Raw genomic sequence first — 26786 nt, 5'->3', positions numbered from 1 at the left:
CATTTGATTTAAAAATTGTCGACCAAAATCCAGGCAATATCCGGGCCTAAGTCGAAACCAACTCATCGAAAATCAAGAAAAAAAAACTCAAAAAAAATTTTTTTTCATCTAAATTTTTCAGAAGATTTCAAATCGTTTTTTAGGCTTTCAAAGAACCTTTCATCATTATTTTTATGAAACTTGTCAAAAAAAATTATCAACACCTTTTTTTTTCTTTTTATTTGATTTGAGAATGAGAATAAACCCGGGCAACTTTTTCCAAATTTCATATTAAATATCCGGGCAAACCCGAAAGAAACCTGGCAATCTGGTAACCTTATTCTACCCACATCCTTTTCAAAGTGGGAGATCACATTCTTTCTCCAAGTAGGGTAAAACTGTACAAGACGCACCAGCTAAGCATAATTGCTATTTACAGCGATACCAATCATTTAAGAACCAAATTGAAAGTTGATGACGATTCAAGGATGAAATTTACGTATTATCGAAAAGAAAAAATATGATAAAAACCCGATTTTGACCATATTTTGTAAAAAAAACTAAAACATCCAGAAAACGAACCGCGGGGTAGAACGCCAAAACTAGTGGACAGAACGCACCAAACTGGAAGGGTGGTAAGAAATAGAACAATTATTATACGGAATGTAATTATTGAAACACCAAATGTTTAATTACATGTTCATCGTATTTTTGTAAACTACCATTTTTTGGCTAAAAATCATTTAGTATGGCTAAACTCATCGAAAATTTCGCTTTTCAAAATACACTTTTTTATATCCTTATAGATAAAACGCCTTCAAGTAGGCAACGAAATGCAATTTTTTTGGATTGATATAGTGATATCGCGGCAAACATGGCGGCCGATAATTTTTTCGAGTCGAATATTGGTGCACCGTTTTAACTCGAACAAAGACAAAATATGTAATAACCATGCATTGATATCGTAATTTGGGAGTCAGCAAATAAAAAGAATGGCATTTTGTTTTGGTATTCGGGTTTTCTCAAAAGTTAATAGCATTCAAAATTTGAGCGTAAAACACGTGGTCTTGTGGGCATTCTGCCCCAATTTTCATATGATTGATTTTTGATAAAATTTTGTAGGAAGTTAATAAAATACAACAAAATATTTATAGTATTCCGAAAGTGCACATGAGTGGTAAAACGATAAGCTGTAGTTTGATCAGATTGCGTAGGCTGTTTTACCATAAAACCTTATATCACCTTATATGCTACTTATGAAAAATTACAAGTTTCAAGCTGATTCCATTAATTCCTATGTTTCTAAGAACTAAAGTAGATTTTGTGAACTTTTCATCTATTGAATGACGAAAAAGCTTGTTTGCTACAATAAAAATGAAGAAAAACATCATTCGAAGCCGTAGGTTAGTGTATAATTGAGAAAGAATGACATGGGCCATTTTACCCCGCTGGTGCGTACAGTTGTACAGTCCCCTATATACTAATCACCCGTATGCCGGAATTAAAATTTACAATATTAATCAAATGGTGGTTAACTAATCTTAAAAACTAAAAAAAATGTTAATATGAAAACTTGTCATTGAACACTAACAAGTTTTCATATTAAAATTACTTGGTTTCTTAGGAAATTTGATGAAAGTCCCTCAGAATATTCTAGTAGTGTCACGGTCTCTTTTATTGGACCTTTCAAAATAAAAAATCGACATCTCTGAAAATTTTCCACATTATAGAAGAGACTCTTCCCTTATTCAACGCACTATTCAGGAAAAAATCGATCGAGTGGTCTAGAAAAAAATTTTCGAACAAAATACACAAGCAAAGTTTTCAAGTTTTAATAAAAAAAATCCTTGAACTGACTTGAAAGAGGAGGAGGAGTCATACAATACAATAAATTTTTGAATTAGTTCACACTTGCTAGCGCACCAAATTTGATGAAAATCATTTGCACATTTAATCTAAAGTTCATCTCGTTTTTTCATGACCTGCAATGTCGTTTTTCCAATTTTCATGAACATCACCTAAAATTGCTCGAGGCATGTCGAATTTTATATTGATTTTGTATAGGAATCCTCGGTTTATATAATGACCCTGTTCCGCCAAAACTTGGCTATTTACTTTAAATTGTGATATTTACTTTAAATTTGTTCGTTTTGGGGGGGGGGACCCCCATAAATCATCGTTTCATGTCAATCTTATATATAAAAATGGAGGCGTTTTCTTTGTGATAACATCACGTATGAATGGTCGGACGGAATGAAGTGAAATTTGGTATCCGAGGGTTTTTTGGGTCAGAGATGGTTTGTATAATACTTTCAAGAATCTCACTTTTTATGAAAGGGGGGTCCCCATACAAAATTATCTCTTCACATCTTATATATAAAAATGGAGGCGTTTTCTTTGTGATAACATCACGTATGAATGGTCGGTCGGAATGAAGTGAAATTTGGTATCCGAGGGTTTTTTGGGTCAGAGATGGTTTGTATAATAGTTTCAAGGATCTCACTTTTGATGATAGGGGGTCCCAATACAAATTAAACTTTATTTGTTACGATTTCCATAAGAATCTATTGGCGAGCACAATGCAGTTAAGGACGTGTAGATGAAATGAAACATTTATTACGATTTATACTTTAGAAGGAAAAAAAACGAAGTTTACCGGGTCAGCTAGTAAATAATAATAATCAATTTTATTCGTGTAACATAAGATATGTACAATCTTTTTGAAGTGTTACATTTGGGTTTGCATTGTTTCGATTTCAATTTAATTGTTTCTGATGAATTTTCATGTCTACTATTAGAATCAGTTGTTACCTGTTTAATGCAAATCTTGATAGTGAAGCTTTCTTGAACTCCGATTTCGATTTAATGGACTTTATGCTGGTAGGAAGATTATTCCAGTTCGAGATGCCTCTTACGAGAAACGAGTTATTGTAATAGACTGAAATATGAGGTGGAATTACAAAATTAATAGTTCTAGAGTTTCTTACTGGAACAAATAGTCTTTTAATGTAATGCGGACCTCCTCTAGTAACTATTCTATGGACCAAAACGCACAACCTGTGTTTATAAAAGTTATAGAATGGACAACCGATCAGCATTTTTTGAAGATGAGAAACACTTGAAAATCTAGATAGACCATAAACATAGCGGACACATGAGTTCAAAGCAACTCGAAGTCTATCCATGGACCTAACTGAACAGTTTGAGTAGATGAAATCTCCGTATATAAACAATGGATAAATGTAGCATTTGAACAGTTTTAATTTAGTATTAATATCGAGGTGCCTAGTGGTAAGATTAAGCCTTTTTAAGGATCCATAGATTCTGCTACATTGTTTGTTTACTTGCCTTTTCCAGGACAGTTCATGATCAAAGATTACGCCAAGATTTTCCGCATAATCGGAGAAAATAGTTTCCGAGTCTGCCAAATTAAGTCTTGGAATTCCATTTATTAAAAAAGAGAGCTTTAGTTTTTGCGGGGTTTATAGGTAGAAGGTTTAAGTAGGACCATTCATTAACTTTTAGTAGGTCATAATTGATTTTATCACAAACATCACTTAGGGGCACTGATTTGTCAGAGCAAAAGTATATTTGCACGTCATCAGCAAACATTTGAATATTGCAATATTTAAGAACTGTAGGAAGATCATTTATGAAGAGTGAAAAAAGAAGAGGACCTAGAATTGATCCTTGAGGAACTCCTGACTCAATGGGCATTAGGACAGATAGACAGCTATCAAGGAAAACAGCCTGTTCACGACCCTGAAGGTATGATTTAATCATTTTTGCTGCGGGTCCAGAAAAATAAAATTTAGAAATTAATTTTTCAATGAGCTTCTTGTTGGACACTCTGTCGAAGGCTTTAGCGAAATCTATTAATAGGAGGACTGCTAACCCTTTTTTAACAAAAATTATACTTTTGTTTTTGAAGTTCTTTTGATTTTTCTATGAATTTTGTATGAGAGCTCCCCCGTTTTGAAAGCGAGAAGGGTCATTCTCATAATAACTCACCTTCTTGTATCAAATCATGGTTGTGAACTTTTTTTTTTTGAAAATCAACTGAACATTGTTCAAATTGTATGGGAGATCCTCGTCCCTTATGTTTGATGGTTTAAAACTTAAACTGGTATAACAACCATTCTAATTATGTCATGGTTGTGCTCCATTTCTCCGAAAACGTTTGCCCAGAATGGAAAATACCCAGAATTGCTGCCAGAAAGAATACTTTCCCAGATTTTTTTTCTACAGACGGGCCCTTCCCCAAATAATTTTTCACCAGAATGAGCCATTGACCCAAGAAATATATAAATATTTAAAGTAGTGCCGAGAGCCATATTGGATTTTGTTTGTTACGTCACAAAAACGATTGTATCGAAAATTTGTATGGCATAAATTTCAAAGAAAAATTAATTTAAGAACGGCATTGAATTCCTATTTCATTTTGTGGAAAGGCCTCTATATCATTATGTTATGAAGTTTTTTGATCCTTAGAATATTTCGTTATGTTTTTTTTCTCATTTTTTTAATGAAAGCAATGTCATATTGAAGCTGAAACGTTAAAAAATAAAGAAAAATTAAGCTTCAAAAAGATCTAGCTGATAGTTATTGAGTGTTCAACTGATTGTCTTGATTTCTATCCAATCTCATGTTCCAAAATATTTGTTAACTCGGTTAACTAAAATCCCAATAAAAGATTGTTTTGATTACTTTATTGTTAAAAGGAACTTAAACTGCACTGACTTGAACGTTTTCCTGGAAGACTTTGAACTAATTTTAAATTTTTGGAAATTTGAGTTGGGAAAATCCACCACTTTTCTAATTTCGATAGTCTATTTTTTAGAAAAATTACTCGAAAATCTAAACATTTTAGTACCGATTTTGGAAAGCAAGAATCCTTCTTAGAATAACACGTTTTCAAAGTGGAAAATTTACTGCAAATTACAAATTAAAAGATTTTTCGTGATTGTGACGACACAGTCTGTACCAATACCACTCCAATACTAGTGCAGGGCTGCCTCGGCATCACCTCTTTTAAATATTTCTTGCATTGGCCAGAAAAATTTGCGCTAAAAGTACCATTTCCCAGAAAATTGAATATATATTTATCCAAACAGGAATATTTTCCACGGTACAGCGTAGGGGAAATAAGGGCATAACGAGCACCCAGGGCATAATAAGTACTCCTTTTTTCTACATAAGTACGTATTTTCTTAAACAAATTTTCATGAGGATTTGTTTCGTAGACTCGAGTTCGATTCCTGTTCGAGGGAATTTTTTTTCACATACCATTCATGATTGATTTTTTTTTATTGTTACATTATACGGCTAGCGCTAGTAGCATCATCCGTCAAACAAACCACCAGAATCATAATGTTTGAGCATGTGTTAATTCTTTGAAATTCTACAAACAGACCAAGATTATTTTGTTATTGCTTTGTTTGATGAATCTACGCCTCACTGTTTAGTGCAAAATGCATCGATCATGAATGATAAATTAAAAAAAAATACCTTGAACAGGAATCGAACTCGAGTCTACTGATTACCTCTCCGACACCTTACCAATAGGCCAAATCGACAGATGAAATAAAATCAAGCTGTAGCTCTATTATTCAGTTGACTTCATCGAGACGAATTCGCTGCTAGATTCCCCGGCAGAAAACGCTCATCGTGCCCTGATTAATAGTGCTTATACTGCCCCAGGGGGTTCTCATTATGCCCCTACAGTAACTGGTTTTCAGCTTTCGGCAAAAAATTATAAAATGCATTTTTAAACGTTTTTATCTACTTTTTCAAGTTTCATCCAATTAAGCAATAGACTTTTTGAGTGTCTGAACACGAAACAATGATTCAATTCACATATTACAGCTGTTCTCTATGGTTAAATAAGCGTTTTCCTCAAAGTGGCCATTATGCCCTTATCTCCCCTACTATGGGGCAGTTCCATAAAATGAGAGGCAAAAAGTATTATTTGTTGTTTTGGACTCTTTTGTAAATTTTGAAAATGATGTATAAGTATTACTATTTTAACTTATTTTAAATAAATTTATACAAAAATTGTTTAAAACAACTTATAAAGTAGGATGATTGATGTTATTTTCGACCCTGCTTTTTATTTGTTTTGAAATCCGTTTACAGTTGCTGACCATCTCTCAACGAGAACGGTTCGTTATTATATTTCCCCCAGTTTGATTCGGTGAATAAAAGTTTATTTTGGTGAATTTCATTCTGCCATGGTTGGCGGAAGCCAATCCATGGTGATAGCAGACGATATTTCGGATGATGAAGCTCTTACTATCCAGAAACCCGTGGGCGGAGATTCCGACGAAATCACCAATCGTATAAGAATTTATCCTGCTAAACACTTCAACCTACCAGGACTCAAGTGGATTCCCTCGCAAGGCAATTTTTTGTTTGCCGATCCAACCAGATCTTCGTTTACGGTGCCTTCCAATACGATTCTCGACTCTCTAAGCACGGCAACTCTCCGCGAGATCAACAGCATAGAGAATGAAAATGGTCGCATGTTCGATCTCTGCTTCATGAGCGACGGACCCCAATTGGCTACGATTGAAGAGGCTCCTACGCCCTTGGTCAAGGTTGTTCCTCATCACCCTGCTCTGCTGCTTTCACTTGATATTCCTAGAGCTTTTGCCCACATCGAAAAACCTGGTCAATTCTTTCTCGACTTTAAGAACGCTGATTTCGTCGCTGTTTCTCAAACGCTCAATGCTATCGACTGGGAAACTGAACTGGAATCTTCCGATCCGAACGCTGCAGCTATGAAATTTTCCCATATAATCAATTACATCATCGATCGTCACGTACCGAAACGCTCATCAGTTTCTAACCTACGAGCTCCTTGGGTAACGAAAGAACTGCGACAAATGAAAACGCTCAAGAATAAAGCTCTCCGTTATTACACTAGGCACAAAACTCTCCGCGCTAAAAATGAGTATTGCAAACTCAACTCAGCTTACAAAAAACTATGCTCACGCTGCTACCAGAGCTACTTAATTCGGATACAGCGAGGTTTCAAAACAAAACCCAAATCATTTTGGCAGTACATCAAGGACCAGCGGAAAGAATCCGGCCTACCGCCCTCCATGTTTCTGGATGATAATTTAGCGACTTCGGAACCTGAAATCTGTGACCTCTTCGCTGACAAATTCCGTAGTGTATTTGACTCAAACTCAATATCCTCGGACCAAGTTACCAGCGCGGCTTGTAACGTCCCTCATTTGAACACATGGCTGAATCAAATTGTTGTAGACGACGATATTATTTTGAAAGCGACCGCTAAGCTGAAACACAGCCTTTCCGCAGGACCAGATGGCATACCAGCTACCTTCTTGAAGCGATATATATCACATATGCTGATACCTCTAAAAATAATCTTCCAAGTTTCACTCGATCAGTCTACGTTCCCATCCTTATGGAAAGAGGCCTATATGGTTCCGGTGCACAAAAAAGGGGACAGACGAAATGTGAACAACTATCGTGGCATTTCTGCCTTATGTGCGATAGCCAAATTGTTCGAGCTGGTTGTTTTGGAACCCATTTTTTTCGTATTGCAAGCCTTATTTCTCAAATGAACAACATGGATTTATGCCCAAGCGCTCTACGACTACAAACCTGTTGACATTCACGTCTAATGTGCAAGACAGTTTTGCTATGGGATCTCAAACCGACGTCATCTACACTGATCTGTCAGCTGCTTTCGACAAGGTGAACCATTCCATAGCCATCGCCAAACTCGATCGTATAGGTATCTGCGGGTCTCTACTGGAATGGTTCCGCAGCTACCTGGTAGGACGAAAACTCATTGTTCGAATAGGTGAATCATTTTCCAGTCAGTTCTCCGCCAAAATCCGGAGTGCCTCAAGGGAGTCATCTAGGACCAATAATATTCCTGATATACTTCAACGACGTGCTGTTGCTCCTTGATGGACCAAAAACTAGCGTATGCTGATGACCTGAAACTGTATCGCCGCATCAACGGTCCCGAGGATGTAAAACTTCCTACAGAGTCAGTTCAACCTCTTCGCCTCTTGGTGTGATGTAAATTGCCTTCCCTTGAATCGCAGCAAATGTGCAGTAATTTCGTTTTCCCGCAAGCGGCTCCCATTATCAGCCATTTATCATCTTGGAAACGAGGCTATCGCTCGCGTCGAACAAGTGAAAGATCTTGGCGTGATTCTTGACACACAGTTGAATTTCAAGACTCACACTAACTACATCGTCGACAAAGCCTCCAGATGTCTGGGTCTTCTTTACCGCATGACGAAAGACTTCAAGGATGTCTACTGCTTGAAGAGTCTTTATTGTAGTTTGGTTCGATCGACCCTTGAATATGCCTCGGCTGTTTGGTGCCCATATTATCAAAACGGCTCAGAGCGTATTGAGGCCATCCAACGGCGTTTTTTGCGATACGCTCTCCGACAACTCAACTGGCACGACCCGTTCCGACTTCCCAGCTACGAGAGCCGCTGTCGTCTAATCGACATCGACACGCTGCAAGCCCGCCGGACCGCCACACGAGCCTCGGTCGTTGCGGATCTGCTCTCATCGAGAATAGACTGCCCCGCATTGTTAGAGGAACTTCGACTCAACGTACGGCCACGAGTTCTGAGGAGTCGTGATCTTCAGCTCTTCGTCCCTCTCCGGCTGAACAATTATGGGGCCAACACAGCTCTAATCGGTGTTATAAAAACATTTAACCGCTACTCCGGGTACTTCGACTTTGACGTTTCGCGTGATGTATTCCGAAGAAAAATTCTTAGAGTTTTAAGTTTAACGTAGATTACCGCTTGTATGTACATTGTCCTAAACTATAGTTTTTCATTTGGATCAATATGTGATCCGTTTGATTTATAATATAATAAATAAATAAATAAATCTGAAGAGATTTTTAACCTGCTACACTGCCGCTCATAGCAAGTCCGTCCCATTTGCGTTTTTGTTGAATTGAGAAAAAACGGCATTGAAAAATCGCAAAAAAGTCCATCGTTAATTCAGCATTTGTGTGCGATTTTAATCAAAGTAATCAACAGAATCTGTCAATGCAACGGCTAATGAAAGATTTTCGCTTTATATGGATTATTTTTTTTGTTTTGATTTTCGTTGAAAATCATTTGCTGGGCTCTTATGGCAGTGGGACCGACATGCGATGATTTATTGCCATATGGGACCGACTTGCGATCATTTGTTCAATGGGACAAAATTTCTTGAGGTTTTTTTTCAATGTTCATTAGAACAAAGTACTGAAAACAAAGTTTTTCTCTTGAAACTACTGATAAAATTTAAAGTGATTCCAGCAATAAACTGAAAAATGATGAAAACGCAAATGGGACGGACTTGCTATGAGCGGCAAGTACAGCGAAAGGTCCATTCGAAGTGTTCATACGGCAAGTAGAGAAACCCGTCAAACATTATTCTGATATCCAAGGAGCTCTACACTAAGTACTCGTCAATAGAAAACACAAAAAAAAGTCAATTTTAGTAAAAATTCGGGTTCAGTTTTCTAACCGTGAAGAAGCAAACGATGTTGTACACAACGAGAAGCTGACAAGTCTTTATCGCGTCTATATTCCTGCAAATAAAGTCGAAATTGACGGGTGTGAATAAAACAAGCCGACTTAGACTTTGAATGCCTGGCACTAAATGGAAAGGGAGTATTCAAAGATTCTCGAATATCAGCAGTTCAAATCCTTGAGTGCCAACAACTTCTAGAATCCCAAATTCAAGAAGGAAAAAAACATTTAATCCCATCGCATTCCATTCGCGTGACATTTTCTGGCAATATATTACCAGACTATGTAGAGTTCGAGAAAATTTTGATCCCCGTTCGATTCTTCACCCCAAAATTGATGATTTGTAAACGATGTCAGCGCTACGGACATACATCGCAATTTTGTGCCAACAAATTGAAATGCCGGTGTGGTGAGGAACATGACCCCTCAACCTGCACAGTAAACGTTTGCTTTTATTGCTAAGGAGTTCACATTGGAATGCGCGACTGCCCTGAGTACAAAAAGAGAGCTCTACAAGCAAAATTGAAGCTAGCCCAGAAATCGAAGATCAGCTACGCCAATATGGTACGAAAATCTTTGGCTGGAGCTGAGGACTCGAACCCATTTAGTGTGCTGAGCGAATTCGTAGACAGCGACGAAGATATGCCCGATCATGACTGCAGTGGAGGAGCAACGCGCAAGAAGAAACCCAAACCACGTAAGCGATCCATATCGATATCTCACCAACCAACTACCAGCACAACAAAGAGATCGAGAGAAGGAAAAAATTGGCCAGAATTACCCAAATCGACACCCGTGGATAGACCAGCAAGCCGCCCAAATCAAAATGAGTTCATCCGATCACCTCTCACGTTGCAACGCCACCCAAGACAGGAGGGAGTACTGCGACCGACTTGATATCTTTTGCCATCCTATTGTTTGATTTGAGCCCAGCTTGGACGACAAAGCTGATAAACCTGAAGCCCATCTTGAACAACATCATCATTCTGCTGATCAATATTTGGCCCGCTCTTGGAAATGTGCTGCCAGCATTATAGTAGAACGGTTCATTTATGAAGTTTTGGTTATTTTTACCTAAATATTTATGTTGATGTTAGATTTAAGTTAGAATCCCGGCACTGATATGGTTTATAGACCGAGTGTGCCTTGTGTGTTTGTTTATATCAAATTAAAAAACAAAAAAAAGAAATACGTTTATTGGACTTATTGATCATTCAATGATAAATATTATCAAAACATTTCATGAAACTCAAGAGAAAATGTGTGAAATGATTGATTAATCATGAGAAAAGATTTTTTGACAAACCAGCAAAAATTTATACTCCTTAATAGGTAAAAATTACACAATTACAGGATATTTTCAGCCTTATTCGACTGCCTGGAAACTCTTTCGTTGTATTTTAAGAACCTCAAACTAGATCTTGAAAGTAAAAAGAGTGTGGAACAATGCGGGTCCTTTTACGACAAGGCTTCTAAGTTTTTGATTTTCAAAAAAAATGTTTATTTACTCATTTTTAATCATAGATCAATTTAGTGTGTAATAATTTTGAACGGTTCAAATGAAAGCTTTCAGTATAAGCTTTCAGATGGTATACTTGATATTAAAGAAAAAAAATGTTTTCCATAGAAATATATGTAATTTAGATTTTTTTTTATTCATCATCTAATTTTTTCAAAGTCACACCTCAGGCATCACGTTTAGTATCCAAGATAATGAGCTGAAAAGCTAGGGATATCTGAGTGAAATAGTAAGATATTAACTAGTAAAAATGAAAAAAAAAACGATCCGATAAAGTTCAGTTTGTGACTTTTTACCATCTCAAACCAGCACGAAAGAAAACATGTCGAAAATATTTCGAATCATTAGAAAAAAAAAGTTGGTTTAAAAGCCGAAAAAAAAATCTATTTGTCAATTTTTCCGCTCATTTTTACAATCTTTCATTTCTTCAAATGTTCTATCCGTCTAGAAAATTTCATAACCTTAAGATGTCTTACTAAAAAGGACATCACTTTTCACTGATAAGGCTGATAAATTAAGTAACAAACATAAAATTAGGGTGATAAATCTCTTCAAAAATATTTGTAGACCTTGTTCACAACTGTTTTTCTGCATGGCCATGAATAAATCGTCGATGTTTTCGCAGAACAGTAGTAGATTTTGAGGTGTCTTTTATAAAATTTTGTTAAATTGTGTACAATTCTGTAAAATTCTGTAGAACTCTGAATAATTTACAATATTCTTTAAAAATAAGAAAAAAAAATCTAAAAAATTTGGTTTTAACTCTGTAAAATTCTGGAATTATTGTGAAATCCTGTTAACTTCTGTTAACTTCTGTTAAATTCTGTTAAAAAATTTTAAATCTGTGAATTTATTTTAAGTTTGTAAGTTTTACAAAATTATGTTAAATTGATCACAATTCAGAAACTTTTTAAATCTCCGTGAAACATAGTTAAATTCTGAAAATTTCTGTTGAAATCTGTAAAAATCTGTTTAAAATCTGTAAAAATCGGCAACAACCCACAAAATTATGTATAATTGTGCAAAATTTTGAAAATTTCGGAATATTTCAAAAAAATAGGGAAATTGTAAAATTCTGTTAACTTTTATAAAATTGTTCATATTTCTTAACAATTTCGTAAAATTCTGTGAAAACCTTTGAAATAAAAATAGAGTAGATTGCTGTTCAACTACATAAACATTTGCAAAAATCTATAATAAGATTTTATAAATTCCAGAGATTATGAATAAATTTCGAATTCAATACAGTATTCGGAAAAATAAAGTAAATTTTCATAAACTTTCAAAAAATTTCATAATATCCTCGAAAGGTTCTTTATACTTTGGCTAAATTAGAACATTTGCTGAACAAAATTTTTCACCCGCCAGCCGATGGAATTCGAATCCTTTCAGTTGGTTCCGGATGAAATGGATCAAAGCGATGCTGTGAGGAATGAAAATGGTGATGGCGGTTGTTATGATGTTCATGATGATGATGATGGTGATGATGACGATGCATGGATATGGATCGGCCATTACGGTTCGATGCTTTATGACATTTTTAGTTGGTATGTTATATCCACCTTTTGGCTCTGGTACCGGACTAAAGTTGGGGTACTGACTGATTCCCTCGTCTTTCTGTATACACACAGCTTAGAGCTAGTGATACCCAATGTAAGCTAAATCTAGCAGCTGTAAATTTTGGAAAGCCAAATACCCTCCCTTGAAAAAAGCGATAACTTTTCCGAGTACGGACCAGGAGGGGTAAAATATTGACACTTCTCAAAACTAACTAACAGCAGGATATGAACTAGTAGCTTGAAAAACAGCCAACCGGATGTGGAACCATCGCTCGTGTGTGCGATTTTGCTTTCCAGTTTAATGAAACGTGATTTCCATAGATGGGTCCAATTTGGAGGAGGTGCCAGCTACAGTTTTTTGACTACCTACGTACACTTTTTTGTGTCCGCAAATAAATTAGAACCCGGACCGTGCTTTCGCAAACTGATTAATGGAAACTCCATTGCGATACCAGATATTCCGGTAAATTGGTTTGCGGGCAAAATTTACTCTGTTGCACATCTCTCCCACATTGTGAATCGTTTTCCAATTGTAAGCGGGCCCAGATACCGATACATCAAATAACGATATTTTGTGGTTCCATTTCGATGGTGTTGAATAATTTATCACTTCTCTGGTTGAATTTTATGATTCTAGCCGGATTTTGATGCTTCAACTTTGATCATACACTTTTTATTGTCAACTCTCGATGATCAATGCCAAATATACCCATTATTTTCTTTGAAAAGCCTTCATTTTTGTGGCTAGGAAATAATCATCAGTTTCTCAGTAAGAAGGCTTCTATCCAGGGAAATTCCCAATGAAACAAATGTCCAAGATATAAATCCCTTCCAAATAGTTTACCTCTGAAGTTACTACATCGAAACATGCTCGCAGCCCTAAGTCATCAATACGAAATCATCGATTCAACATCAAATAGAACGGTTCCAATGAAATTTAGAATACCCCATGGGATAGATAGAATCGACGACCATCCCTGTGACTAAGCTCAAATGAAGCATACTCCCACGATCATACCCAATCGAATCCAGATTGGCCCTAAATCGTCAATTGCAAACTGGAAGGAATCGAAACTGAATCCTGTAGGAATTAATCTGCTTGATACTGATTAATCTCTTGGTTTCAGCTTCTTCCTGGAAATTTAATCAAATTTATCTGGATGGTAGAAGCAAAATTCGACAGGTTTCACTTGCAACATAAAAGCTTTCAGTTTTATCTTTCAAACTAGCAAATTCGTTCATTTCAAAGTTTGTATAGATATTAACACTAAACATACCGACACTTTTCATTTACTTAAAGGGTGTCCACGATGGAATTGCCACAAACAAAATTGATTCGCAAAATTCGAGTTTTCATCCGATTGCCATCAAATTTTCAGGGATTGAAAAATAACTATTTAACCTCATTTACCATTTTACCCGTATTTTATTTACATTACATACGCAAATGCCAGCACCTTGGCCCTCACCCCGGCCATAAGATTCGGCCCCAACCCGTGAATCAACCGTTTTTTTGCATGTAAATCCATACTTTCTTCAGTTTCTAGACTGTCTTCACTACATCAGGTCGTTTAAGAAGGTGCTGCTGCATAATCGCCCAGTACTTCTCGATGGGGCGGAGCTCCGGAGTGTTGGGAGGGTTGAACATTTTCGGCACGAAATTGACCTTATTGTCTTCGGCATACCACTTCAGCACGTCCATGGAGTAGTGTCCTGGGTTCATCGTGTCCTGGGTCACGAAAGGTGCACTCCGCTTCCCGCACGTGCAGATGGCTTGCAAACCAGGAATTTATTTGCAAATTTGAACATCTTCTGAGTGCGGACATGCTCCGGAACGCTGAACTTATCCTTGGCCACAGGTTGCCGTGGATCTGTTTGAAGTCGGCCTTCACATATGTTTCGTCTTCCATGATGCAGCATTCAACTTTCGTCAGCTTGTTGAGTTACAACTTCCTGGCACGGGTTTTTGGCGGACTTGTTCTGCTTCTCGTCGCGATTAGGGGCCTTTTGTACTTGAACGTTTGAAGTTCAGACTTAGTTTTGGCCTTGTAGACAAAACTTTGGCTTGGGTGCAGCTTCTTAGCCACATCCAGAACGGAGGCGTTCGGGTTTCGGTTGAAGGCCCCAACTACACGGTTGTGATTTTTGGTGTTGTAAGGAATACTTTTTCCTTCACTTCTGGGCTTCCGATCAACCACTTAATCACTCGCGACACCTCGGAATTTGCGATTCCCAACGTTTTACAACGATGGAACGATGCGAGAGATCCTTGTTCTCGTGATGAATGCGCAAGATTTTATCACGCACGAGCTGTTCTTTCGACTCCATTTCCGCGAGTTTCGATCACAGGGCTTTAAAACTTGCAGGATATAAACAATGCACTATGAACTGAATCCACCCAAATTTTCATTAAATTCCACCCAACGGTTAAAAAGTTAGGGCAATTTCATAGTGTGGCAATTTCATCGTGGACACACTTTACATATTTATACCGAAAAGGGTCAAACGACCCCAAACACCTTTTCCGCTAAATCTCTCTTGTTTCTCAACCAATTTTAAAGAAACTTATAGCTTTGGATTGCTTGTAACGTGACTCAATTATTGTTTTCAGACAATTTTCAACTACAATAATTTATTTATTAAAGCGAAGATTTTTTTTTTTAAACATGCTTCGGGAAAAAGGCTGTGAATTAGTTATTGGGTGCTTAAAAATATAATCATTTAGTGTCTGAGAAATCTGAAGTAAGAAACTATATGTTGCTAAAACGAAAGTTTTCACAAATTTGTAAAAAAGTGGTGTTAAACCGTGCTTTTTTAATGAATCAATCGCCAAACCTGTACCCGTCACAATAGAGAAATTTTAAAAATTGAAATGGAAAGTTGACTTAATTTTTCAAATTTTAAGATGTTCAGATTTATAAAATACGAAACACAGATTTTTTTTTACGGCCGTTCAAAGGTAGCCACCTAAATTCTGCTTTGCACTGGATTATGCGTATGTTAACGGAAGATTAAGGCAATGAAACTATATGCACAAAAAGGCAATTTTATACCGGTTCAAGTTATGTAACTAAAGGGTGATACGGTCAAAATTTGGTCAAGGGAAAACGCGTGTAAATCGGTGAAATCGTTTATTTAAAAAATCAAATTAAATTTCTTTTTCAAGTTTAATAAGTATAAAATTCAGGAAAAATATTCAGTGAGGCTTCCGCTTTTCCAAATCCGAATTGCCGGGCCTTACGCTTAACCCCTGTCATCAGATTTTGTACAGCCACCTTGTCCATCTTCTTCGCAGCAGAAAGTCAGTTTGCCTTGAACTGCCGCTCGTCCTTAACAGTTTTTTTTTTGGTCTTCTTTAGGTTCCGCTTGACAATAGCCCAGTATTTCTCAATTGGGTGGAGCTCTGGCGTGTTGGGAGGGTTCTTGTCCTTGGGAACCACCTGCACGTTGTTGGCGGCGTGCCACTCCATGGCCTTTTTACCGTAATGGCAAGATGCCAAATCCGGCCAAAACAGTACGGAACAACCGTGTTTCTTCAGGAAAGGCAGCAGACGTTTATTCAAACACTTTTTCACGTAAATTTCTTGGTTGACAGTCCCGGAAGCTATGAAAATGCTGCTTTTCAAGCCACAGGTATAGATGGCTTGCCAAACCAATTATTCCTTCGCGAACTTTGACAATTGTATGTGCTTGAAAATATTTGCTACCTTTCCTCTTCCTTTTGCCGTATAAAACTCCTGTCCCGGAAACTCCTCGTAGTCGGCTTTGACGTAGGTTTCGTCGTCCATTACCACGCAGTCAAACATCGTCAGCATCGTCGTGTACAGCCTCCGAGATCGCGCTTTGGCCACATTGAAAAACCTCTTAGTTCAAAATTTGATTCTCTACAATTTTTTATTGAACGAAAAGTTATCAAAATATAAGCAAAAGAAATCGTCACAACGCGCCTCTTTTTACAGTTTTTTGATTTTTTTTTAACAAAATCGTATTTATTCGCACTAATATTCGAACAAATTTTATGAAAATTCCAAAAAAGTTTCAATTCATTACAACCTACAAATCACTGTTTTTATTTTTTAAATTTAGATTTCAGTTTATTTCAGAGCGATTCGTTTCGTGGCGTCACAACGTGCCATTTATTTTAAAACACGGTTTTGCAAAGCGTTGTGGCGTCACGAAATTTTATGGTCATCTAAATAAAATATATCAAAGTATACTATCAATGCTTAATTCACTCAAAATGCTTAGAAACTAAACAAATAATGTGATTTGGTGATAAAATCTTATACCGTAAAACGGAGTAACAATGATAACCGGGGTAACTTCGATCAATAGGAAATTTTTCCACATAATCATCGAAAACTAAGTCTTAAGTTAAAATATCGAAAAAAAATTTCCTAAGTTTAAAAACCTATAAGTTGAATTTTAAATTGGGAAAACTTGGTTTGATTGTGAAAATTTTAAATGTAAGTAAAAATGTAATTTCAGAATCATGATATATCTATTTTTTCGAAGGCTCGCAAACAAACACCCTTCCTGATGAAATCAAAGCATTTAGAAGCGAACAGGTTGATTAATGAAAGAGTTCGACTTTTTACCTTTGGTAATATATAGTTTTGGTGTAGTTTTTGTTATAATTTGAGATAAATTTATAATGATGATATTAAAAAACGGGACATTTTCCAAGAGTAAGCCAGTCTAAAACAAAAGGCTAGAAACCCTATCAAATGGTAAAGTATGAAGGAAAAAATAATGGGGAATAGTGCAAGAGCCTAGGGAATTGAATGAAGGCTAAATTTTATTTTTTTGTGTAGTTAAAATTGTATAAGTAATGTAAAAAAAATAAGCCCCTAAATTTATGCAGCATCACTGTCCATCTTTCGATTTTAATTGCTGTTCTGCCTTAACACATTAAGGACCGCGATGTTGTTTTTTTTTGGACTGCGAAGAAATCTAAACCAAGAAACACTGAAATTCAGCATGGTATGTATATCTCAGAATTCATTGGACCAAAAATTACAATTTTAGTATCTTTGAGCCACTGGAAGAGTTGTGTTCAATTTGAAGAGTTTCATGATTAATTTTATACCATTCGAGTTTGTTCCGAACTGCCTTAGCAGTTGATAAAGTAGCATTTGTAAATAATATGAAGGTGTTTTGTATCCTTTATGATTAAGAAAACTCGTTCAACCGTCAAAATAGAGACTGATCAAAAGCATCAAATTCTAAACAAAAACGAAATCGATATTCAAATCAAATTTAAAGTAGTCTTATAAATTTCTGCAACCATGTTTTATATTCATAGAAGTCCAGTACTGATTCGGAAAATATGAAACATGCCACATTCCCCTTAACAGAAAAAATAATCAGAAAATATTGAAAAAAGTGATCAATCTTACCCCGGATTACGGTATTAAAGTTGAAAGCTAAACTTGATCCTAGGCCAAGCACAACGTTTAAAAATTGTTCAATGCTAAATTTGATGGATCGGACCACGGAAAGCGCAATGCGCCTAAAATTTGTATGGAATTATGAGAAATTTTGTTTGGAAGGAACATGAAAACCTAGTTTTGCACCAATTACTTAAGTCTCTATCGGGCGATTTGTTTTCACAATAGTTGTTCACGGAGCTTTAATTGTGACAAACAATAAATCCCAAGGTCCTATTTTGAGAAGGGTGATGGTAAAAAAAGATATCGGAGTTTCAAAAATAACGGTCAATTACGAAAAATACATAAATGATCGTTAATTGACGCACACGGTTTTATAGCTTAATAACTGTTTTATGATAACTCTAATCAAAATGCGTTCTTCAGATGAAATATTGCCATAATTAAAGCTTTCAAAAACTCAAATTAAAAGAAAAAACGGTTAATAAAGACCAAAATTATTAGTAAAAAATGTTTTTTTCTTGTTCATGCCATGCAAAATCCACATATTTCCAAACAAACTTCAGGTTTGATGCTCGACCCCTTTCCGTGATATAATCTTTTCCAAATTTTGCATCGGACCTTATGCTAGATCATATTTTAATTTTTTTTATTTTGTAATTCAGTTGAAAGTTTCTTTTGTGAGATTTCATGTGAACACGAGGTGTGATTTAATGTCTAGTAACATTCTTCGAGGTGGAAATTACAATGATGGACAGTTTTTTTTAAATAATGTTATTAGAAATTTATTTTCTTTGAAAGTCTTATGGATTTGTTTGATATAAAAAGGTAATCTATAAAATTTAACATGTTCAAAGATTTTTTGAATCTCATTGCATTTATTCCATGAAACTTATTTGGTTTGAACATAATGTCAGCAAGTATTTAATAAAAACTACTAGTAGAGTTTTTCATTATGTGAAAAACTTGATCTTTTTGTATGATTTTTATTCAAATCACAAATAACTTCCTGCTTTGTGATTCACTAATATTCGTTTAAAAATCAATGAGAATTTTATTTTTATGATACCCGAGCAGATTTTGATACCTGAATCGATAGCAAACAGTAACCAAAATGAGCTATCAATGCCAAAATGATAGCAAAATTTAGCTTTGCATTTTTCTCGAAAGCAAAATTAGGTTTCATTGATACATCAATATATTGAAATTTGATGCCAAAAAAATACCTAAATAAGGCATTGAGACCAAAATGAAAGCATTATTTGGCTTTGTTCCTTTCCAAGATAACAAAACAAGGCATCACTAAGGTTTCATTTATTACTATAGAGCAAAAAGTGAGATAAAAATGATAGCATGATTTGGTGTTTAATTTTCTGTGATGAAAAATCAGATTTATTTAGATGTTCAAAATAAAATTTAACTGAACACAAACAGCAAGTTTGTTTTTTACCGGCATATTTTGAGTGTTAATTTTTCTGTGATTGCCAAAATAGGCATCATTAAGCCATCATTATTTTGAAAACTGAAGTTACACATAGATATATAAATTTAAAAAGATGTAAATTCGTTAAGTCATAATGGTATTATAAACCCTTGTATGACAAATTTATCCAATATAAAACTGTGTTGCGTTTGCGTCGTGTTCATAACAAATTTCACAAACGTTCAATAACCATCAAAGAAAGGATTCAGAAAGGTATGAATCATCCCAGAAAAAAAACCAGGATTTGTCATTTACATTTGCTTTATAAATGTCTGCGTATGTTAAATACAAACTATAGGATAAAAAATAAATTTAACGTTGATTTTAAAATATAATAAAAAAAAACTTTAACCATGGTTCCAAAGTGTGTTTTATCTTAATTCAGCATCGTAAAAATTTTTATTTATCTACTAGCTGATCCCATACGAACTCCGTTTCGCTTTTGAACTTGTAATATGTCATGAACAGTTTGTATGAAAGTCAATTGCCGAAAATTTTCCAGATGCACTTCCGAATTCATTGTTAAGTAATAATTGCAAAAATATTGGACGATTACTTTTTCTGTCGAAGGCTACTAAATTTGAAATAAGGATTCAATTGACCGTGCCGAAAAAAACCCCGTGTATAAATTTTGACTCGATCGTTGCATAACAACGCTCTTATTGCCAAAAAGCTAAAACCCCTTCGGTGGCATAACATAACACTCTTTGATACCTGAAATTGATTGCCCCCTCAAAACTCCCGTGTGCAAATTTTCAAAGCAATCTATTGCATGATTACGTCAATATTGCTAGAAACAGTGAAAACTAATTAATATGGACGACCTTTCGTCGACCCCTGGCAAAACATTTGACATCTGAAATCGATTGCCCGTCCCCGAAACTTACCGTGTGCTAATTTTCATTACAATCCGATGTCAAATAATGACGATATTGCAAAAATATTGAACGGTTAATATGGACGACCCCCTTTGCCGGCCCCTTATATTGAATTTAATACCCGAAATCTATTGCTCGTCCCTCAAAACTCTCGTGTACCAAATTTCATCTGAATCCTATGTATAATAACGACAATATCGCATAAACAGTGAATAGTTAGTATGGACGACCCCTTTAGTCGACCCCTGTTTTTAATTTGGATAAGTGAAATCAATTTTTTGTCCCTAATAACTCCTACGTGCAAATTTTCATCTCAATCCGATGTATAAAAACGTCAATATCACTAAGATATTGAAAATTTGATATGGACGCCCCTTTTGCCGGCCCCCTACACTGAATTTGATACCTCGAATTGATTGCACGTCACTCAAAACTATCGTGTATCAATTTTCAGCTGAATACGATGTATGATAACGTCAATATCGCAAAAACATCGAACATTTAATATGGACGACCCCTTTGGCTGACACCTTACATACACCTTGACATCTGAAATCGGTTGCTCGTCTTTCAAAACACTCATGTGCAAATTTTCAACACGATCCGACGAAAAGTAACGTCAATATCGCGAAAACAATATTTGTCTTGTATGGACGACCCCCTTCAGAAGGGGTCGTCCGAAAATCTGAAAACATTTTTCATCCTTCCTGGTCCTAATGAGCATCCATGCCAAATTTCAGACCTCTAGCTCTTAAGACGGCTGAGTCTATAGAGGACAAACAAACAAACAAACAAACAAACAAACAAACAAACAAACAAACAAACAAACAAACAAACAAACAAACAAACAAACAAACAAACAAACAAACAAACAAACAAACAAACAAACAAACAAACAAACAAACAAACAAACAAACAAACAAACAAACAAACAAACAAACAAACAAACAAACAAACAAACAAACAAACAAACAAACAAACAAACAAACAAACAAACAAACAAACAAACAACAAACAAACAAACAAACAAACAAACAAACAAACAAACAAACAAACAAACAAACAAACAAACAAACAAACAAACAAACAAACAAACAAACAAACAAACAAACAAACAAACAACAAACAAACAAACAAACAAACAAACAAACAAACAAACAAACAAACAAACAAACAAACAAACAAACAAACAAACAAACAAACAAACAAACAAACAAACAAACAAACAAACAAACAAACAAACAAACAAACAAACAAACAAACAAACAAACAAACAAACAACAAACAAACAAACAAACAAACAAACAAACAAACAAACAAACAAACAAACAAACAAACAAACAAACAAACAAACAAACAAACAAACAAACAAACAAACAAACAAACAAACAAACAAACAAACAAACAAACAAACAAACAAACAAACAAACAAACAAACAAACAAACAAACAAACAAACAAACAAACAAACAAACAAACAAACAAACAACAAACAAACAAACAAACAAACAAACAAACAAACAAACAAACAAACAAACAAACAAACAAACAAACAAACAAACAAACAAACAAACAACAAACAAACAAACAAACAAACAAACAAACAAACAAACAAACAAACAAACAAACAAACAAACAAACAAACAAACAAACAAACAAACAAACAAACAAACAACAAACAAACAAACAAACAAACAAACAAACAAACAAACAAACAAACAAACAAACAAACAAACAAACAAACAAACAAACAAACAAACAAACAAACAAACAAACAAACAAACAAACAAACAAACAAACAAACAAACAAACAAACAAACAAACAAACAAACAAACAAACAAACAAACAAACAAACAAACAAACAACAAACAAACAAACAAACAAACAAACAAACAAACAAACAAACAAACAAACAAACAAACAAACAAACAAACAAACAAACAAACAAACAAACAAACAAACAAACAAACAAACAAACAAACAAACAAACAAACAAACAAACAAACAAACAAACAAACAAACAAACAAACAAACAAACAAACAAACAAACAAACAAACAAACAAACAAACAAACAAACAAACAAACAAACAAACAAACAAACAAACAAACAAACAAACAAACAAACAAACAAACAAACAAACAAACAAACAAACAAACAAACAAACAAACAAACAAACAAACAAACAAACAAACAAACAAACAAACAAACAAACAAACAAACAAACAAACAAACAAACAAACAAACAAACAAACAAACAAACAAACAAACAAACAAACAAACAAACAAACAAACAAACAAACAAACAAACAAACAAACAAACAAACAAACAAACAAACAAACAAACAAACAAACAAACAAACAAACAAACAAACAAACAAACAAACAAACAAACAAACAAACAAACAAACACAAACAAACAAACAAACAAACAAACAAACAAACAAACAAACAAACAAACAAAAACAAACAAACAAACAAACATACAAACTAACAAACAACAAACAAACAAACAAACAAACAAACAAACAAACAAACAAACAAACAAACAACAAACAAACAAACACAAACAAACAAACAAACAAACAAACAAACAAACAACAAACAAACAAACAAACAAACAAACAAACAACCAAACAAACAAACCAAACAAACAACAAAACAAACAAACAAACAAACAAACAAACAAACAAACAAACAAACAAACACAACAACAAACAACAAACAAACAACAAACAAACAACAAACAAACAAACAAACAAACAAACAAACAAACAAACAAACAACAAACAAACAAACAACAAACAACAACAAACAAACAAACAAACAAACAAACAAACAAACAAACAAACAAACAACAAACAAACAACAAACAAACAAACAAACAAACAAACAAACAAACAAACAAACAAACAAACAAACAAACAAACAAACAAACAAACAAACAAACAAACAAACAAACAAACAAACAAACAAACAAACAAACAAACAAACAAACAAACAAACAAACAAACAAACAAACAAACAAACAAACAAACAAACAAACAAACAAACAAACAAACAAACAAACAAACAAACAAACAAACAAACAAACAAACAAACAAACAAACAAACAAACAAACAAACAAACAAACAAACAAACAAACAAACAAACAAACAAACAAACAAACAAACAAACAAACAAACAAACATACAGAAATTGCTTTATATATATATAGATTTTAATGTTTCAAAAATTCAGTCGACGATTATTAAACTTAAAAAAAATATATTGGAACTATTTTTTAACACTACACGGAAAAAATAATGAATTCTACATTTCATGTGAAATCTTATTTGAAGTGTAACTTGTTTCAGTGTATTGAAAATTGGGTCACCTATCTAGCGTAATAGGGCGAGACTACCTAATTTTTTCTATTCGTGTAGGATCAGGCGTAACTGTTAACCATGTGTGACAAAACGGCGTAATTATTTTTTTCGTGTAGGATCAAACTTTGATCCATTAAAAAGCTTAACTTTAATTTGGTTTTAAAATAAAAACTGCCGATCGATTGGGCAAAACTTCCAGGGGTAACTAAAAACAAAAACGAACATGGAAAAACTAATTTATTTCTGAAATTATTGAAGAAAAATGAAGAACTTTTTGTTAAAAAACTGAAAATAGGTGAATTTGAAGCACTATTGATGATTTTCGAGTTAACTGCTCGTTTCGCCCATTTGAAATGTTATGCGAGATAATAATGTAATGTACTAAAGATTCGCAATCCGGTTCATGATAACATGCACATCCGAAAAAATACATTTGAAGTAAGGTACACCGGGGTAAGTGGGGACGGTTTTTCGTATAGTTCAACTTTAAAAAATCATTTAAAAATCAGCAGTGGGTAAATTTTGATAAAATCGCGTTCAATATGATGCAGAACATGTTGTTCACAAATGCTGAAGAGATGAGCTTGATAGACGCAAAGCGAAACAAGTTATCACGTAAATTGTTATGGACTGCTCGTGTCTTCACTTACCCCGCTTTATGGGGTAAGTGGGGACGGTAGATTTTCCCTTTGATTTCTCAGGATATTTCCTACAAATTTGTGTTTTTTTGGTTGAATACGTTACTTTATTGCTCGAACCGTCCGAAATTTTGAAAAAAGTTCATGGTACCATTAATAAGGCATCTTTCTTTGATTATTGTGTGTAATCCGATATTATCGAAAATATACACTTAATTTAGAAAAAACAAGTACTTTTCCCAACTTTTCATGATCTGAATGCTAAATAAAGCTAAATTGTATTGAATGAAGGAGAGAAAATTGAAAAAAATGTGTTAACATCAAGTATATATAAAGTCGTCCCCACTTACTCCAGGTAGGGTTTGGAGACAAAATTTTTCATTTTTGCAAATAAACCCTTTTTTCTCAATTTTTAACCGTCGTTTCTTTTCCTAACTGGTTGTTTCGAATGTAAGGATTGTTTCAATAAAAAGTTTTTCGTCAAGAGCCAGCTAGTTTACAAGAAATTTGCGATTGAAAAAGATGCAAATCACCTCGACATCGTAGTTAAAAATATAAAATTTACAAAAAGTCACCGTAAACATCCGCAATTGTCGGAACCGTATCACTTTTACAGTTATTGGATAGATTACAAGTAAATTTAACATTCTGCATTAAAAGTTTGAAAAAATAGTTCACAGTATTGTTTTAATAGCCACCATCCCCACTTACCCTGGTGTACCTTATGTAAAATTTACAATCTTTTGAATGATTGTAAATTTCGTACAATGTGATGTAAATTTTTTGTCGTGTAAGATTGTAAACAATTCGCGTACGAAAACGAACGACCGGCGAGAGGAAAGTCTGAAAGCTTAACATCTGTCGTATGTTTCTGAAAAATAAGGTAAGAAAAATTAGATTATAAACACTTGTTTTGTGTTGATGTTGTTTTGTTTCATATGTTTGCAGCAAGATTAGCAGCCGAGGGTGCCTGCCACGCCTAGAACTTATCTAGCTAAAAAGACACTAGCCATTGGTTAAATGAAGGGTAATCTGAGGAAAAACTATCGGCAGCAACCCGATCTAAACTATCGAAGCTTAACTGGATGTTTGATTGCCGTAGGATGCAACCCGAAGCTGCTTCAGACCCACCAGAACGAGCTCCGTGCTTCCTTGCGATCTCAATGGAAATCCTCGATACAGTTTTCCGGTTACCAGACCCTGAAGTCAGCTCGTCTCCTGGTTTGGCTTCGTCATGCGTCATCCCATCCCGACCATCGATGATGATAATCGGAAGCGAATTTAGTGCCAGTCCCAAACTGCAGTGCGTTCAGGATCTGGTAAACTACCTCTACATCACCACAACCACTACTGTTACGGAAAGATTCTCACCTTCATTAACTGTGACAATTGTTGTACATTTCAAAATGGTAAGTGAAAGAGATAACAGCAGTTTTACAATACCTACCAAAAATGTATTATTTTGTTCAGGGACAACTTCGCAAAAACTGAAGAAATTTAAATTATGTTTAGAGTATACCGATACGAATTCCGTTATAATAGTAAAACTTGATCCTGAATTGCAATCAAATGTCTACTAGCGGAGACGGTATTAAGTGAATTATTTAGATTTATCAGCCCTCATCTAATTTTAAGTCCAAAAGATCAATACATTAATAACACAAAAAAAGGCAAATGAGGCAAAGGCAAATTCCATCAAAACTTTCAATCATAATCAATCACATGAACTTCTTGCACCGAATGAATATATATATATATATTTTTTTAAATATGTTTGTTTATTAAGGCATTTTACTTATATAGTTTCATTTTGCCGAGTGGATCACTTAATAGTCTATGTTAGTAGCTGGGGGAGCCGTAATGAATATTGTTGAGTACAAATTCGCAAAACCGTTGGAATTTTTTTTTAATTTCAAGAATTATTTTTGAGTTGATGAGAAGTATGATATTAAATGACTCAAAAAAATCGGCTACACTACTGTTGAGTTGTGTAATTCAAATTAAAATAATATTTAACTGGATTGCTATACTCATTAAAAAAAGTCATGCATTAAAGGGTTATCTTACAGTACATACTGCAAACAATATACCGTGTAATAGTTTTAACTATAACTGTTCTATTTTTTTTTTTTCAGATCAACGTTTGTTAATTGAAAAAGAGTAGTTCTACCCGGAGGCAGGCCCGTGCGAAGGACCTGTCCATGGGGGGGGTTTTCCAAATTCAAATTTAGCTAAAAATAATAACAATATCAAAATACACAATGGAGAAGGAAATTGATTTCTAACATCATTTCCCTACTTATAATTTTTACACGAACTCAAAAAATAATAAATTTTAGTGATAAAATAAATCAATCAAATCACAATGGAAGTTTAAAATCAATGATGTGTTTGGTCAGTCATTGATAAATTTTTCAAATTGATATTCCTTACTCTGAACTA

General features: G+C 34.6%; 1 protein-coding gene and 1 long non-coding RNA gene across 2 annotated transcripts; both read left to right on the top strand.

The window, feature by feature from the left end:
* Nucleotides 1–6209: 6209 nt before the first annotated feature.
* LOC129760905 (uncharacterized) lies at nucleotides 6210–7874 on the top strand. The gene is made up of 3 exons (XM_055758588.1): nucleotides 6210–7520; nucleotides 7594–7785; nucleotides 7830–7874. Exons 1-3 carry the CDS (start codon nucleotides 6210–6212, stop codon nucleotides 7872–7874), a joined length of 1548 nt encoding a protein of 515 aa, XP_055614563.1.
* A 17261-nt stretch (nucleotides 7875–25135) lies between these two features.
* Nucleotides 25136–26523, top strand: LOC129760906 (uncharacterized). Its single transcript, XR_008740402.1, has 3 exons — nucleotides 25136–25227; nucleotides 25293–25753; nucleotides 26480–26523. It is a non-coding gene; the product is annotated as an uncharacterized LOC129760906 (long non-coding RNA).
* The last annotated feature ends 263 nt before the right edge of the window (nucleotides 26524–26786 follow it).

Source organism: Uranotaenia lowii, unplaced genomic scaffold (genome assembly GCF_029784155.1).
Source record: "Uranotaenia lowii strain MFRU-FL unplaced genomic scaffold, ASM2978415v1 HiC_scaffold_82, whole genome shotgun sequence".
NCBI classification, from domain to species: domain Eukaryota; kingdom Metazoa; phylum Arthropoda; class Insecta; order Diptera; family Culicidae; genus Uranotaenia; species Uranotaenia lowii.
The sequence above is the reverse complement of the archived record's forward strand: the minus strand, read 5'-3'. Positions and strand labels throughout refer to the sequence as shown.

Excerpts from the sequence above, each read along its gene's own strand:
- LOC129760905 (XM_055758588.1), top strand. The coding sequence starts at position 6,210 with ATGGTTGGCGGAAGCCAATCCATGGTGATAGCAGACGATATTTCGGAT. Across the intron at positions 7,521-7,593 it reads TAGCCAAATTGTTCGAGCTG|CGCTCTACGACTACAAACCT; the intron begins GTTGTTTTGGAA and ends TTTATGCCCAAG. Across the intron at positions 7,786-7,829 it reads AATGGTTCCGCAGCTACCTG|TCAGTTCTCCGCCAAAATCC; the intron begins GTAGGACGAAAA and ends ATCATTTTCCAG.